The sequence below is a fragment of the Falco cherrug genome, chromosome 5 (genome assembly GCF_023634085.1).
Source record: "Falco cherrug isolate bFalChe1 chromosome 5, bFalChe1.pri, whole genome shotgun sequence".
Classification (NCBI taxonomy): Eukaryota; Metazoa; Chordata; class Aves; order Falconiformes; family Falconidae; genus Falco; species Falco cherrug.
The window spans coordinates 9,698,687-9,712,898 of record NC_073701.1 but is presented as its reverse complement, the minus strand read 5'-3'; the positions used below and the strand labels follow the sequence as shown (position 1 = coordinate 9,712,898).

The following is a 14,212-nucleotide window of genomic DNA, read 5'->3' as shown; positions in this document are numbered from 1 at the left end:
TGCGGTGCCGAGGTGGGAGGCCGCGGCCTCGTCCGGTGGCTCCTGGGGCGTGGTGGCCGCTGGTCAGCGCCGAGGCAGGCGACGGGACAATTCAGCTCGCTTAAACAGCCCCCTGAGCAAAAGTCTGTCTCTGGTACATCTGCGGAGCAAGTCCAACATCAGTTCAGACGTAGCGAAAGCAGAAAGTTAAAAAATATCAGAGTGATTTCAGGGAATAACTTAGTATTTGCAAAGCGCTTCGTGGCGCGGAGCCGCTAGACGAGCACTCGGGCCTCCCGGTGCGGTGTTACTCAGCCGGCCAGCTTTGCTCTCGCAGATCACGGGCAAATCCCAGGAGAATTTCTCCTGTGAATCACTGGGTGATGGCAGTGGGAATTCCCCCGGGAAGGCTGGGAGCTCCGGCTTCTGCGGAGCGAAGAGCTTTGCACTGCAAACGCTGCCATGGCTGTCGCAGCCGTCGGGTGTCCCTTGGTGTACGGACCCTGTCGGGGCAGGCGCCGCGGCCCCGCGAGAAGGTGTGGAAGGCTGTGCCTGCCCTTGTGCGCCATGTGGATTTAAGCGTGTGTTTTAAGCGCTTTCCAGTATTCAGTCCTCTAGATTAAAGTGGTCTTCTATGTCAGTATCTGTCACATTAGCAATGTTGGGAAGATCGGTCCTTAGTTAACATGGTTGCCATTATATTCAAACATTTTCCAGGTTTTCTCGAGAAACAGAAAAACCCGATCTGCTTTCCGGGGCCTTTTACATACGTGAATGTGAGATTTTTCAAGCTATAGAGGGCTCTGTCATAATCCAGTAGGAATGTCTGTAGGAAAGTAACTTGCTGTTAAAGTGGGCATCTATTCAGAGAAACGACTGCAGAAATGGCATTGTGGGGTCCATGTTTATGGTTTCTCAGCAACGCTGGTTGACGTCTCCTCGGCTGCAAAATTAAAGGACTTTTTTTTGACTTGCCAGCTCTACAAGCTTAGCTGGGGCTCCCCACCACGCTGGGCTCCATCAGGCGCACGCATCATCGGGACTCAAGAATCAGTGCATGGAATTTAGTTAATAGCTAATACTTGATACAGAAATGAGTTCAAGGCCTGAGCTTTGTCCTCTCTGTGGTGCACTGTAAGGTATTCAGGACTTATTTTAAATGTTGAAGCATGCAGGTCTAGCCCTGCTTGAACACCACGGCTGGGTTTGTGGATGAGGTACCGTTTCTACGTGTAGTCACGTTGCAGGGAATGACCAGTAGTTACATACGTGCCCAAGCCTTCCTTTGATTTCACTGGGAGTTTTGGGCGTTCAAAGAATGTGGGAATGGATCGTACATGATTTATTGGCAGATAATTTACACAGACTACTTGGCTGCATTACGTGCATTTCCTTTCTGCAAAGCCTGTCTTGGAGTAGTTTAAGCACCATCAGATTTATCTGCAGAAGCTTTTGAATACGGTTTTGGGAGAGAATGCCATCAAGCTAACTTCCCCAGTTCTGAAAAAAAGAATGTATATCTAGGTTATTTTTGTGCATGGTTATCCCTAGGGCTTGAAATGGCTATAAAGTAAGGACTATAGCCATTTAAAAGAAGTTACTAGGAAAGGACCACAGTGACCTTGGCAATATCTAATTGCAGGCTAAACTTTCTGGGTGGGCATTCAGCACTGGATACAAAAAAAGTAAAATCTTGGCAGGAGCTGCCAGGTCTCATTATTTTCAGTAGAGCCTGACATTTCCAGTGATTTTTTTTTTTTTTAAAAAAAAAAAGAATAAAAAGAACAAAGTCGACAACTTCAAAGCAGTAGGGGCATACAGAAAAAATGTTTGAGCAAAACCAATTTAGCAGTGATATAATTACAATCAGAGAAATAAGAAAGTGGGGTTTTTTTCAGGCTTGCTTATGGCTTTTCTTCTTTTCTCCTCTCCCCGTGCCCCCCTGCAGGAATGGGAGCTGGTGGTGCTGGGGAAGTTGAAGTGGAACCTTGCAGCCATCACCCCGCACGATTTCATTGAACACATCTTAAGGAAGCTGCCTGTACCTAAAGACAAGTTGCTTTTGATCCGGAAGCATGCACAAACGTTCATTGCCCTTTGTGCCACAGGTAGGCCAAGGTGCTCTGGGTGTGTCTGCTGCTTGCCGTGTGGTTGGAAGTGCAGATTAGTCACTGGTGGTGCGAAACCTTTTCACCCCCTCCATCCTTACATGATGCGGGAAGAGTGGCTGAAGGCAATGGGACTGTTTGCAAAGGGCATCGTGAATTAGGTCCAAAATTGCATATAAACAGAATCCTTGCCATTGGGGACTGTAGTGCAGTTGCAATACTGCTCCTAATGCATGCGGTATTTTTGCAGTGAAGTCAGTAAGAGGAGATTAAACCGTACAATTTTCTACTTTGCCCATTCACTAATTTTTTTAAAGGGCCACAGATCATTTGTAAGGGCAGCCAAATTACTGGAAGCTCTTATGGCCCATTAGCCCCAAGTGCATTGAGCTAATTCATTAAATGAATGTAAATTTTTCATTAACTGGACGCTGTCCATATGCAAGGTAAAAATTGTATTTTAATATGTATGTGATACTACCATATTATTGAAGCGTAGGGAACAACAATCGAAAAAGTAATGCCTTTTTTAATAAACATTTGGATACTTTCTCTTCACTCCAAGAAAGCAGTGAAACTGGTCTGTTTCATAGGGAACCGTTACACTCTCCTTTTGTCATATGTTTGGTTGAATACAGTTTCTGAAGATTTAGATGAGAGTAATTGCTTCAGTGGAAGAGAGGCTTTTAATGTATACCTGGCTGAAAACCCCTGTTTTTTGTTTGGCTTTTTTTTTTTTCCCCCCATTGACTTTTAGAAATCAACGTACTCCAATTTTCATCCAAAGGATTATCAGTTAGACCACTTCTTAGAAGCTAGACCTGGAACAGATAAACAGTATGCAGTGTTTTTCCAGGGTTATTACCGAATAGTGTATGGCTCAATGTTTGAATTCACTACAGTTTGACATACATGGTCCTTTGTGATAGGAACTGTTCTGCCTGCCTGTTTGCAGAGGCGGTAGGAAGACAGGGTGCCGCTTTTGGGTATGAATGTCTACTGCTATGCTTACTTCTCAATATTTGAGATGTAGTGACTGCTTTTACAATGTAGGCCAGTTTTTACTGCCTCAGTCGATCAGTTTTAGAGAATTGTACATGGGCTGTGTTAGGATAATTGACTTTTTGGTTACCAAGATGTTCAAGCTTTTCCTTCTTTTCCTACCACTGTGTGATCCTTTTCAGGCAAAAAAACACAGGACTCAGTAGAAGTACTACACAGTCTGCAGGATAACCCTTGGTAATTCATCAGACATTTCTGGACTAATTAGCTTTTAACTTCAGGATTAATCTGTTACATGAGCTTTGCTTTCTTTCTTTGCCTTCTCCCCTTATCCAGGATTCATTCACACCATCCTTTGTCTTCTGTAAAAGATAGTCTTTCCTGTGGACATTTCTCTGGATCCTCACAACACCATGAGACATCAACCTCCATCATACCTGGATGTTGTCTTCCAAACCAGACCAGTCTTCCTTCTCTTTTGTTGCTTTCATCTCTCACAACACTGTATTGGTTTATTTTTTTTTTATCCAAGGGGACATTTTCTTGAGTGACCTAGGTTTCATTATGATCTAACTTTTCAAATTCTGGTCTGTAATTCTTTGCCGTTGAAGTTTTCCATATAACCAAATCATTGCAGGACTGTGGGCTGCAAAGGAGTTTCCAAAATCCATGGCTTCTTTCCACTCTTTCTCCATGAATTCTTTGACCGTTAGCACCATGTTAGCACTAGTCCATTTACTGAGATCCAAAACAGCAGCCCCTTTCCAATCCTTAGCCCAGTTGTGCACTTCTGTCATGTTTCCCTTGTGTGATCTGCTTTGCATGTCTCCAATGCATCAACCAAAGTCCTTTACGTAGAGTTTAAAGAGGCAACAAGTCAGTTTCTTTTCTTGCAAGTGAAAGACATAATTGACTGTATATGGGGCTTCCCAAGACAGGGCACCACACTGCTGGCTGTAGATTTTGCTTTTTATTTTATTTTCTTCTCACCCCGTTTTCCACAAACCACTCTGTTGGCATTTAGCTTTGGGAAGGACCCATAATCCCTTGCAGTTTTGAAAGCAGAGCTCTTACCCAAGCCCTTGTTCCAAGTTTTCTACCTCACTCCCAGTTTACTAGCAAGTTACTGCCCCCACTGGCATTATAGGAATGTTGTTACTACTGTATTTCACTTTCACTGCCACCCTTCTCGAAGTCATTCTTCCCTCCTCTGTGAAGAAAAGCCCCTTCTCATCAGACTTCCTTCCAGATCCAGTTGTCATTTCCTTTTCTTGTCCTGATTGTTGTAGGGCTGTCATCAGCCGCTGTGTTTCTTCTTTCTCTTTCTCCCTCAAAGCTTCTGCTCTCCACCAGCTTGGGTTAAGCCTGGTGTTTCATTTCCCCATTTGCCACCTTTTGGCAATATGACCTCCTTTGGCATTTGTCTGCCTCTTCCTTTGCTTCTTCCATGGATGTTTTTAGCCCTGTTTTGACTCTCTACTGTTACCAGACCTGACCTCACAGACTGGCTAACAGCTCTGGTCTGGAGCACAGCAATGAATCGCTTTATTTTCTGATTCACCTCAGTGCAGCTTTCTCTGCTTTCAAGTATTTTTTCTTCTTCATTAGTGCAACGTGCAAAATCTGGCATATTTTGCACGTTTTTTCCTCTAGCCTGACTTGTTCTTCACCAACTGCTCCATTTTAATTTCCCAGCAAAAGCGTTATGCCAGAAATTCCCAAGTGTTCCCTGCTTCGACAGAGCCGGCTGTGATCTTGGTCCTGCAATACTTTGTGTCAGCAAATGGAGAGGGAGGTGGCCATTAACAGTTCTGGATGTTGTGCTGGATACGTGGGATCACTTTGATACTCATCTCCATTCTCTCCATTTGAACGTTATGCAAAAGATGATACTTGGCTCTTTTGTATATTCCTTTCAGTCATGTTTTATCATTTTGGCACTCTTATCTGTTTCTCCATCTTTTTTTTGAGCTCAGTTTCTGAAACAAGCTGTGTGGATGTAAATCCACAGCCTCTCCCCAGTCCTTGCGGTGATTAATGATTCACATGAGCATGACTGAAACTGGAATGTATCCCTTTTTGCCCTTGGTCCCATCAGAACATACAGCAGCTGAGCAAGACAGAAGCCTAGTCCGTGAATAAAGTTTTCTCTTTCCCCTGCCCTTCACTGTCAATGCTTTCAGGACCCTCCTTCTCTGCTGGAAGTGGCTGACAGCAGCATCCACCCACAGCCCATCCCTGGCTGTGCTGCCAGTGCTGTAGCCATGCAAACAAGGTACTGTCATTAAGCGAGAGCTGGATCTGTTGGCTGGGAATTGCCCATGCGTAGGACAGCTTTCTTCACGCTGCCTTGCTCACTGCACATAAGAGCATGTAGATTGAGACACACTGGCCTAGCCTAGTTTGTCATGATGTCATTTGTTTTCTCATCCCACTGGTGGCTCCCCATGCAAACTAAAATCCCTTTCAGGAGTCTTCTGAATTTTAAAGGCATGAAGAGGCTGCATCTGGAGCCCTCGTCATTACAATATAGCTTGGCAACATTGATGCTCTACTGCTTTCTTAGCATGGGAGGATCCTGTTTATCCATGAGCCCAATGGGGATCATCCTTTTGCTCTCTGGGATCATGTTGCTCTGACTCCACCTCTGTCTGTTCGTTACTTTGCACCCTTCGTTCCTCCTCTGTCTCGTTGTACAGAGGGAAATATTTTCTCGGGGGTTGCGTGTTTGCTTGTGTGTGCCATGCTCCAAGCCAGGGAATCACTCCTGGAGGAGTGGGAGAAGGCAGCAGTTATAGAGCTGCATGCAGACCGTGCCACACTGCTGATGAAGAGAACTGTGCATTATTTCCTTGACTTCAGCATGCTCTTCATTTCTTCTTTTTCCAGGCTGTTCAGTCACAGATGCTCAGCTGCTTCCTTGCTTTGCGCTCTCTTGTTGGAGGCTGTACATGCCACTGTCTTGGTGCAGGGTACCCCTTTTTATGGCAGAGCCTGTAAGGGAATGGGTTTTGGGGGAGGAAAGGCTGTGCAAATCAGGCTTTCAGGAAGAGGAGCTGTGCGTCTCTGAATGTAAGCTGTAATGGAGAGACTAATCTCAGTGAGGAGGTTTTCAGTGTTTTATTTAAGTGGCAAGCAAAAAGCTTTGCAGACTTGCAGAGACAGAAGACAACTTGTGTAGATCCCTAGACTCAGTCCTTTACGTGGTCTCTTCTGTGCTTCAGCCGGGTCCTGTGGCAGGTGAGATGTTCCCATGACGGATACAATGCAGCATCTCATAGACCGGTAGCTTTGAAAGCCTGTGTCTGCAAAGAGTCTAAGAAAGAGAAGGAAAATTTCAGCTTTAAGTCAGTTTTGTACAGTGTGCCAAACCTCTGCCTGCCCACTGTTTCTGGGACATTAATCATCTACATTTGAAAGCTGAGAAGGCTTTTTTTTTTTTTTTTTTAACTTCTGGGCCAAATCCTGGGTCCTTACTCAGACAGAAGTTCTGTGGAAGTCAATGGGAGTGTTGTCTGACCAAAGACTGCAAGATGAGGCCCACAGCCCTAGTAGTGATCTGGAAGGTAACCACACAGAATGCTTAGTAACACCAAGAGACATGTTTGGTCCTCAGGACTCCTGGGCAAGTCTACTATGCATCCTTCCCCTCTCAGCCAATATAAGAGTTACTGGGCTGTGTCCCTGCAGAGGCTAAAAGTGATACGAGCTTTATTGAGGACCTGTTCTTTGCAGAGGGAAAGAAGGACATTCACAGAGGTTTTGTTGTGTGGATTAATCTCTTAGAAATAAAATACATGTTGCAAAGTGGCAGTGGTTGCACGAATACTTCTTGCATGATAGAAAGAAGAATAATGCACGTGAATTTATTGACATACAAAAGAAGGCTCTTGATTGTTCCTGGGAGAGGCAGCTCATATCAGTGTATTGACCTTTGAAGCCACAAGAACCGTAGAAGCTCCATCAACAAGTAAGCAGGGCCTGGGGCATGTATTGTACAAGCAGACTCGCTCCTTAAGTTGTAGGACCCATCAAATCTGGGAAGATGATGTGGAAGGAAATGGAGGAAGAGAGACTTTGCTGATACAGACTGGCATAATTCCAGCACTGCTAGATAAGTTGTCCTCCTTCCTTCCAGCTCAGATCTGACCTCTTGGTGGTTCAAGTGCTAACAGAATCCTGGTCCTTGGTTATGCTTCCTTTTGTGAAGACGTAGAACAAGTGAAAATAATAATAAGTGCAAGCAGTTGTTCAGAAACAGTGTTTATGATCAGCTAATAAGTGTATTGTAGTGAGTGCTCATATGCTCTACATAGACTGTTCAACGTGTTTTTCTGTCTCTACCTCACTTGGGTGGTTATGATGGAGCATTAGCATTTAGGATACTTCAGACCCATTTGCATAAAGGCCAAATAATTTTGCCTTAATTTAGCCCAGGAACAGAATTAGGTGTCTGCTGTCTTGCTTACTCAAAGAACAGAAGCAGGTCTGCATCCTATTTTACTTGAGAGTTTTTTGTTTGGTTGTACTTGGCACTGCCATGCCCTTTTTTGAAGGGCTGAAGAGTCATCTGGTTTTGCCTTTGAAAGCAGAAATAGTTAACATGGGGAAAAAGTTGCAGTGTCTTGTAGAAATAGGAGAGCAAGAGAAAAAAATGGCCAATGCAGTTAAAACCAACTGCCTTTGTAAAAAAAAAAAAAAAAAGTAGCACACTGACATGGAGTTGCATTTGGATCAAAACAGACAAGAATTAAATTCACTACTTATATTGCTTTCCTTAGACCTTTCTTTTAAACTTAGGTGGTTAAATATAGATCCATCCTTGTCTTCGTAGTACAGTCAGACATTGGCTGGGTGAAATTTGAGGCTGGGTAAAATTTGGCCATTACCTGTATCATTTTAAACACCAGCACTGATGACTGTCATGATTCTGTTCTGATGAAGGTAATATTCCTTCTTTCCCACCCCCACCCCCAGCCCCCGCCCCCGTGAGAAGCATTACCTTCCTCAAGACAGCAGTTTCCAATTCTACATTCACAACTCTGGAAAGAAACCTCTATCAAATTATAGAGATTAAAACTGCTATTAAAAAAAACCAGCCAGCAGCCAGAGTAGTAACAAGGGTCATGTAAGAAAGTAGAGTTCCCACCTGGCTTTGACACACTGGGCACGTTCAGCCCAGATATTTGTGAGGCTCTTTTCCTTCCGGCAGTTTTTATTTATTGGCTGTGAGTTAGGTCTTCCCCTTGCAGGACCTCTCTGGGTCCCTGCCTCCAGTTCCCTCCTGCTTTAGACTGACTGTCAACCTTGCATTTTCTTGGCTCAGCGGTAGTGAAGTCCACTGGATCAGGAGACAGCCAGCAAAACAGCCTGGCCACGGTGTGCAGGGTCCTAGATCATGGATTACATGTGCCGCACGTGCAGAAAAATGTCCTCGGCACGTGCATGCATTCATGCCCTGACCGTGTGAGCTCCAGTCTGCAAGCAGGGTGCGCGTTCAGGGTACCCTGAATTTGCTTGGTAACTCTGGCTGAGTGGTCCAGAGGTGGCGTGTTTCAAAGGGCAGTGTTTCTTGTATCACCTTTTTTTATTTCCAGCACTGAAAGCAGTGGGGTTGTTCAAGACTGGCCCCTTGTTTTTAAGGTCCTTTATGAAAAAGTTGATGCCAAAACAGGAATGAGATGGTTGCTAGTGTTTATTGCCTGGAAATAGAAGGTAAAACAAGTCCTGCTTTCTGACAGCCCAGTATCTTCCCTTGAAGTGTTCATGTGCTCCCATTTTCATAGACGACATGTTGTTGCACTGCTTCTCTGACAAGAAACAAGACTCTTGTACTTTCTCATGGAATTGCATGAATCACAACAAAGTTAGAGTCAGAGCCATACCTTCTGTGCAGACTCTGTGTGCCAGTTAACCAAGGCTGCACGTACATCCAAAAGAAGGATTTAGCTTTGCTTCAGGTTTCCAGTAAGAAGTACCTTTTATAAGATTCCCTCTGTAATTCAGGGTTCATCAACTCCAACAAGAAATTAAAATAAAAGCTTATGTTTCAGCTTCAAATGTTTAGGTCATCTCTCTCCTCCTTTTATTTTGATTTTTATTTTTTAAAAGCTCAGGGCAAGCTTTTGACTTAATTCTGGGGGCAGTTTTACCTGGGTTAAAACTGAGTCAGGATGGTGGGACTTGGTTTGTTGTCATGGAGGGAGCAGGGATAGAAGGTTATAATTGAAAACATGTAAAAAGCTTGGTTTGAATTTCTTGATGGAATGTAAGAGACTCGGGGGGTTCTGCATCCCCTCAGATACGGTACTTAATATTTATGCTTTCGTTGCACCTTGACAAACATTTCACGTAGTTATTGCTTTGCTTGAATATGGAAATATGTTAATTACGGCCTTTATTCCACTGCCTGCTCTTTTCCTCAGCCTTTTCTATTCAACCCTCTAGGTGGCCCAGCACAATGTGGCTTCTTTTCTTTCAATGAGCTCTTTCCACACTAATAGGGTCCAGGGTGATGTGGAGAACCATGTGCACAAAATTGGTGCACCACCCCCCATCCCTTTGTGGGCATGTCAGGTTAAATTCATATCAGCAGGAGGGTCACTGCCATGATTTTCAATAGTGCGAGATGAGGTGATGACTTCAGACAATGGCGCCACACTCTCCAGTTGGAGACACTTGCCTCACCAGTTGCAGTAGTTAATTAATATGCTAAAAATAGAAGCCAGTGATACAAATCGCTGCCTGTTGTACAACAAAGACTGGGCATGTGTAGCTTTGATAGCCAAGTTTATGGTGCTTGTTATGGAGGGAAGTTAGTTTAGAGCTAGAGGCAACGTAAGACTTTCTGGATGCTGAGCTTTAGTCACTCCGGGCCTCTGGCCATTTGCTCGCTGTCTCATTTGCATTATGAATGACATTAAGGGAACTAACAAGGTTATTGGGCATAGAAATGTTCGCATGTGACCCCACGTGGAAGCAGACCTACAGCAGTGCTAGTTGGCAGGGGCACTGTGGCTCTTTATTCGGCTTCCTAGGAAGACGGCTTCTGGGAGTAGATACAAAATCAACCACGAGAAAACTGGTGTTCGGATAATGTGAAGGTCTTGATGCAAGCCCCTCAGAGGCAAGGAAGTTCAGAGGGCAGGCTGGATCTGTGTCCTTCACTCAGCCTGCTGTGCCTGGCCGGTGCTGAGTGTTGGGCGCAAGACGTGGGAGCTCCAGGTTGCTTGGGTCTCCCCACCAGCCGCTCAGGGCTGGGTGAAGCTGCTCCGTGGGGGCTCAGTGGCTGTGCATGAGGGTGTGGGTCCATCTGGGCCTCTGCGTGGGTCCGTTTCCCCCTGCTGCTGGCTCAAGTGACGTGTGGGAGGGGATGGACTTTGGTTCTTGCCCACTGCATCATAGCTTCCATAGGGACTGTCCAAACACCAGCAGAGATTGAGAGGTGTCACGTCATCTGTTTATTACATCTTCCCAAAATCGAGACAAGGAGGGGTAAATGATAGGAAGTTCATTGCCACCTTGTAGTTCCCATGCGTAACTAGGAGACAGGTTGTCAGGTCCAAAGGTTAAACGTGGGAGTCACTTCCCAACTTAGGGCCATGTTGGCCCAAGCGCAGCCTCGTTCACACTAATGCAAGCACATGGCATTCACAGACCCAAGCAAAATGCAGTGTGCACAAGAGGAGAAACTGACTCACGGAGACGTAGTCTGCTTTAATTTATCCCTTTTCTAAAGAGATTAGTGGGATTGCTGATGAATCACTGTATGTAGATGAGAGCAAATTTCACATTTGAACATTCTTAAATCTTATAGATGTTTGTTATTTGCCTGGCGGACCAGGAGGAGACTGGACGGTCACACAAGCCCATAAACATTTACAGTCTTTATAAAAACCTCTCATTATTGGAGTCCTTTAACCATTCCTGCTCTTCGTATTGGACTTTGTAAACTGGTAGCCCAGCGATCATGCTGGCTACCAGATCAACCCACAGGAACGAGCTACTGCAGCAGTCACCAAGGGCTGAGTCCTGGCCCCCCCGTCAATAGCAATGAATGAGAATCACAGAATGGTCGGGGTTGGAAGGGGCCTCTGGAGATCATCTAGTCCAACCCCCTGCTAAAGCAGGTTGCACACAATCGTGTGCAGGCAGGTTTTGAATGTCTCCAGAGAAGGAAACACCAAAACCTATCTGGGCAAAAAGAAGAGAGGCAAAACGGCATAAAATGAGGGTAGTTTTGAGGGCTTAAAATCCCACTGTATTTATGGCCTTGTCTTGATGTCTGGCCCGATGATAAGTGCAACCACAGGCTGAGGCACTGGGGATAGGGCAGGCTCTGTGGGGAGTGCATGTGCTGTGTGCAGGTAACTTTATCTGTTTTCCCTGTTCATCCATTTACAGGCTGGATGGGGCTACACCTTGTGTGCGTGTGTATGAATCCATGTGAGGTAAATGTGAAAGTGATTCTGATCATGAAAGTGCAGTTCACGTTACCTTGACGTGCTGAGATCAGCATCCTCAGGGCTGGTCCTGCACTGATGCGTAGGAGTCAAGGCTTTCCTGTTGACTCATTCATTAGTGGGGGCAGTATAACTTAATTTTCAAAGTCATCAGCTTTCCTATCTACAGTGGGTTCTTACTATTACAATAGTGCATAATTACTATTTTTTAATAATGGCAGTCCATATTTGTTGCTTCAGTCACTGGGAATTTGCTCCTTCAGAAGTGTTTTTCAGAAAGAGTATGATGTCTGCTGAGGTTCCCTGGTAGGAAGCAGCCTGTAACAGTGGGCTTACAGATGGTCACCTGCTGGTGGCTTTGTGAGACAGATAAGTCCATGTCAGGGTCTCAGCTCCTTCTTTTCTCTTCCCCCATCTGACATCCCCCCTTCAGTTCATCTGGATGAACGTTATGACCCAAGTTCCATTCTTACCTGACTACTTCTTTCCTTGCGGGTCCCAGTGACGTATTCCAGTCTGGGGAGGAACATGCCATCTCCACAGCTATTGCAGTATCTGCCAGCTCAGAGTCTGGGTGGCTGATAACAGCTCTGTGTGTCTAAACTTGAACGGTTATGCAGACGTCAGCAGGGTTACAGAATTTGTGCTGGGTGAACAGAGAGGATTTGGGATCTGCCCTTAACAGAAGGGCAGTTTTCTGTTAACAATCTGTTTCTATAAATAGACTGAATGTATTGATTATGGTTTATTTCATGTTAAATATTACTTGGGTTTCCTCTTCCTTCTCCTCCAGTCCCCCCAAATGAAAACTGGTAGGGAAGGATTTGTTAATGAGTTGTTGTTGAAACAAAGAACTTGCAAACCAAGTTTCATTTTAGGAAGATACTAGTAACCTAGAAAATCTCCTGAAAATGGTATTTAGTAAGACATGCCTGGTAAACCGGTGGCTGTGGCAGTATCATAAACCGTAAGATTGCCTTATAAAGGTAACAAGAACATTTAATTTTATTTCCATTTCTCTCCTCATCTCCACAGATGTGTGAGTGGAAGTTTTGAAATGTATTTTCAACTTGTTTAGTAAGAAATAGTAATGACAAATGCGATCTTTGTTTTTTCTTTGATTACGTAGCTATGGGCTGTAAGTGTTCTCACTTCCTAATTGCAAAGGTGGTAAAGATGAACTGTTAATTAAAATCTCTTTCTCGGACAGGTCTTTAAATGCTCCAGTTAATTAAGTCTTTAAAAACTGACGTGACTAAAAATCTCAGTTTGGTCCTTTGTGATACCTTATTCCAGTTAGTTTTCCAGTTAGAGAGCTCTAATGTGACCAAGACCCAAATTTCTGACACAAATTACAGAAGGCCTCCTTCTTCTCTTTCATTTTCTTTAAAACTAAGGAGAGACTATTAAAAATTGTCCAGGTTTATTTTATGCATCAGTGAGAATAAAAGACCAAACCGCATTTCCATTTTAATTTGCAGATCTGTTACCCCTCCTTTGACTGCTTGTGATGAGCAGTGTGACTAATGAGCTCCGCTGGACCCAAAAGAGTGGCACTTTTCCCTTTCTTCTACTTCCCTGTTTTTTATTCTTGGGTGTGGTTTTTTATGTTGCTTGCCTCTGATGTTTTGCAGCTTTTCTGGTCTGGGCTTGGACTAATTCCCAGATCTATTCTTGCAGATTTTAACTTCGCCATGTACCCACCGTCAATGATAGCAACTGGAAGTGTGGGAGCAGCCATCTGTGGCCTTCAGCTTGATGATGGGGACAGCCTCACGGACCTCCTGGCCAAGATCACGAACACAGATGTGGTGAGTGTCCTGCATTCCTCTTCTCCTTTCACTTCTGAGGGCGTGGTGGAGAACTGGGCCATCAAACCCGGCCTGTTCCTGAAAGCCCAGCGGAGTGAAGGAGGGGCATGCTCCCAGAGTGAGTGGGTTGCAGGTGTGCACCCAGCACCTTGGTTGCGGCGCTTTGAATGTCTAAAGTGCCTTGGCCTCCTGGGATCGATTTTCATTCATGCTTTATCCAGCAGCTTGGTGGGGAGAGTGTGCTCTTCCTGCCCTGGCTGATGGTCAGGCATGCTACAGGGGTGAGCTGCCTTGGGTACCACCTTGGGCGATGGAGCGAGCAGGCAGACAGCATCCCCCAGGGCATAAGGTAAACCGGTATGTGTGCTGGTCCCTTGTTCACAACCTTGAAACTGCTCTTCTGGCCCTTGTTGAGGTATCATCTAAAAATCCTTGACTTTAAGGAAGTGAATAATGAGCTAATCCTCTGGCACTGGCACAGTGTGAGGCAGGTGCAACCCAGGCTGCCTGTGTTTTTGTCTGTAACTTCACTAAGCTCGCCCCATGAAAGGCGTTTCTTGGCTTGTCAGAAAGTCCTGTCATCAGTAAGACAGGTGAATCTGATGTCGTTTCAGTGGTGTTCAAACTCACTCAGAAGCGATTTTTTTCGCCTGGGGTCAGCTTCTATTGGGGACATCAGAAAAACCCCAACCTGACAGCTCTGTGTGGCAGTCTCAGCAGGAAGCTGGGAGGACCGAAAGGAGCGCTGGGAGTGCCTTCCCCAAGGGGTAGTGCCTCTTCTGCCTGCTCCTGTGTTGGGGGGACACGGGAGAGCTTACACTCCTGCGGGTCCAAACCACTTGGTCTGTGG

At 45.1% G+C, this 14,212-nt stretch overlaps 1 protein-coding gene across 2 annotated transcripts in view; it reads left to right on the top strand.

The window, feature by feature from the left end:
- The window catches only part of CCND2 (cyclin D2), a 40,280-nt gene that overhangs the window by 4,915 nt on the left and 21,153 nt on the right, over nt 1-14,212 (top strand). For both annotated transcript variants that reach the window (XR_008732456.1, XM_055711950.1), the window contains exons 4-5: nt 1,928-2,087; nt 13,232-13,362. Coding sequence is in view for 1 of the 2 variants with exons in the window: in XM_055711950.1 (XP_055567925.1) it covers nt 1,928-2,087; nt 13,232-13,362 (291 nt within the window). In the remaining variant the exon portion in view is untranslated. The remainder of the gene's footprint in view (nt 1-1,927; nt 2,088-13,231; nt 13,363-14,212) is intronic.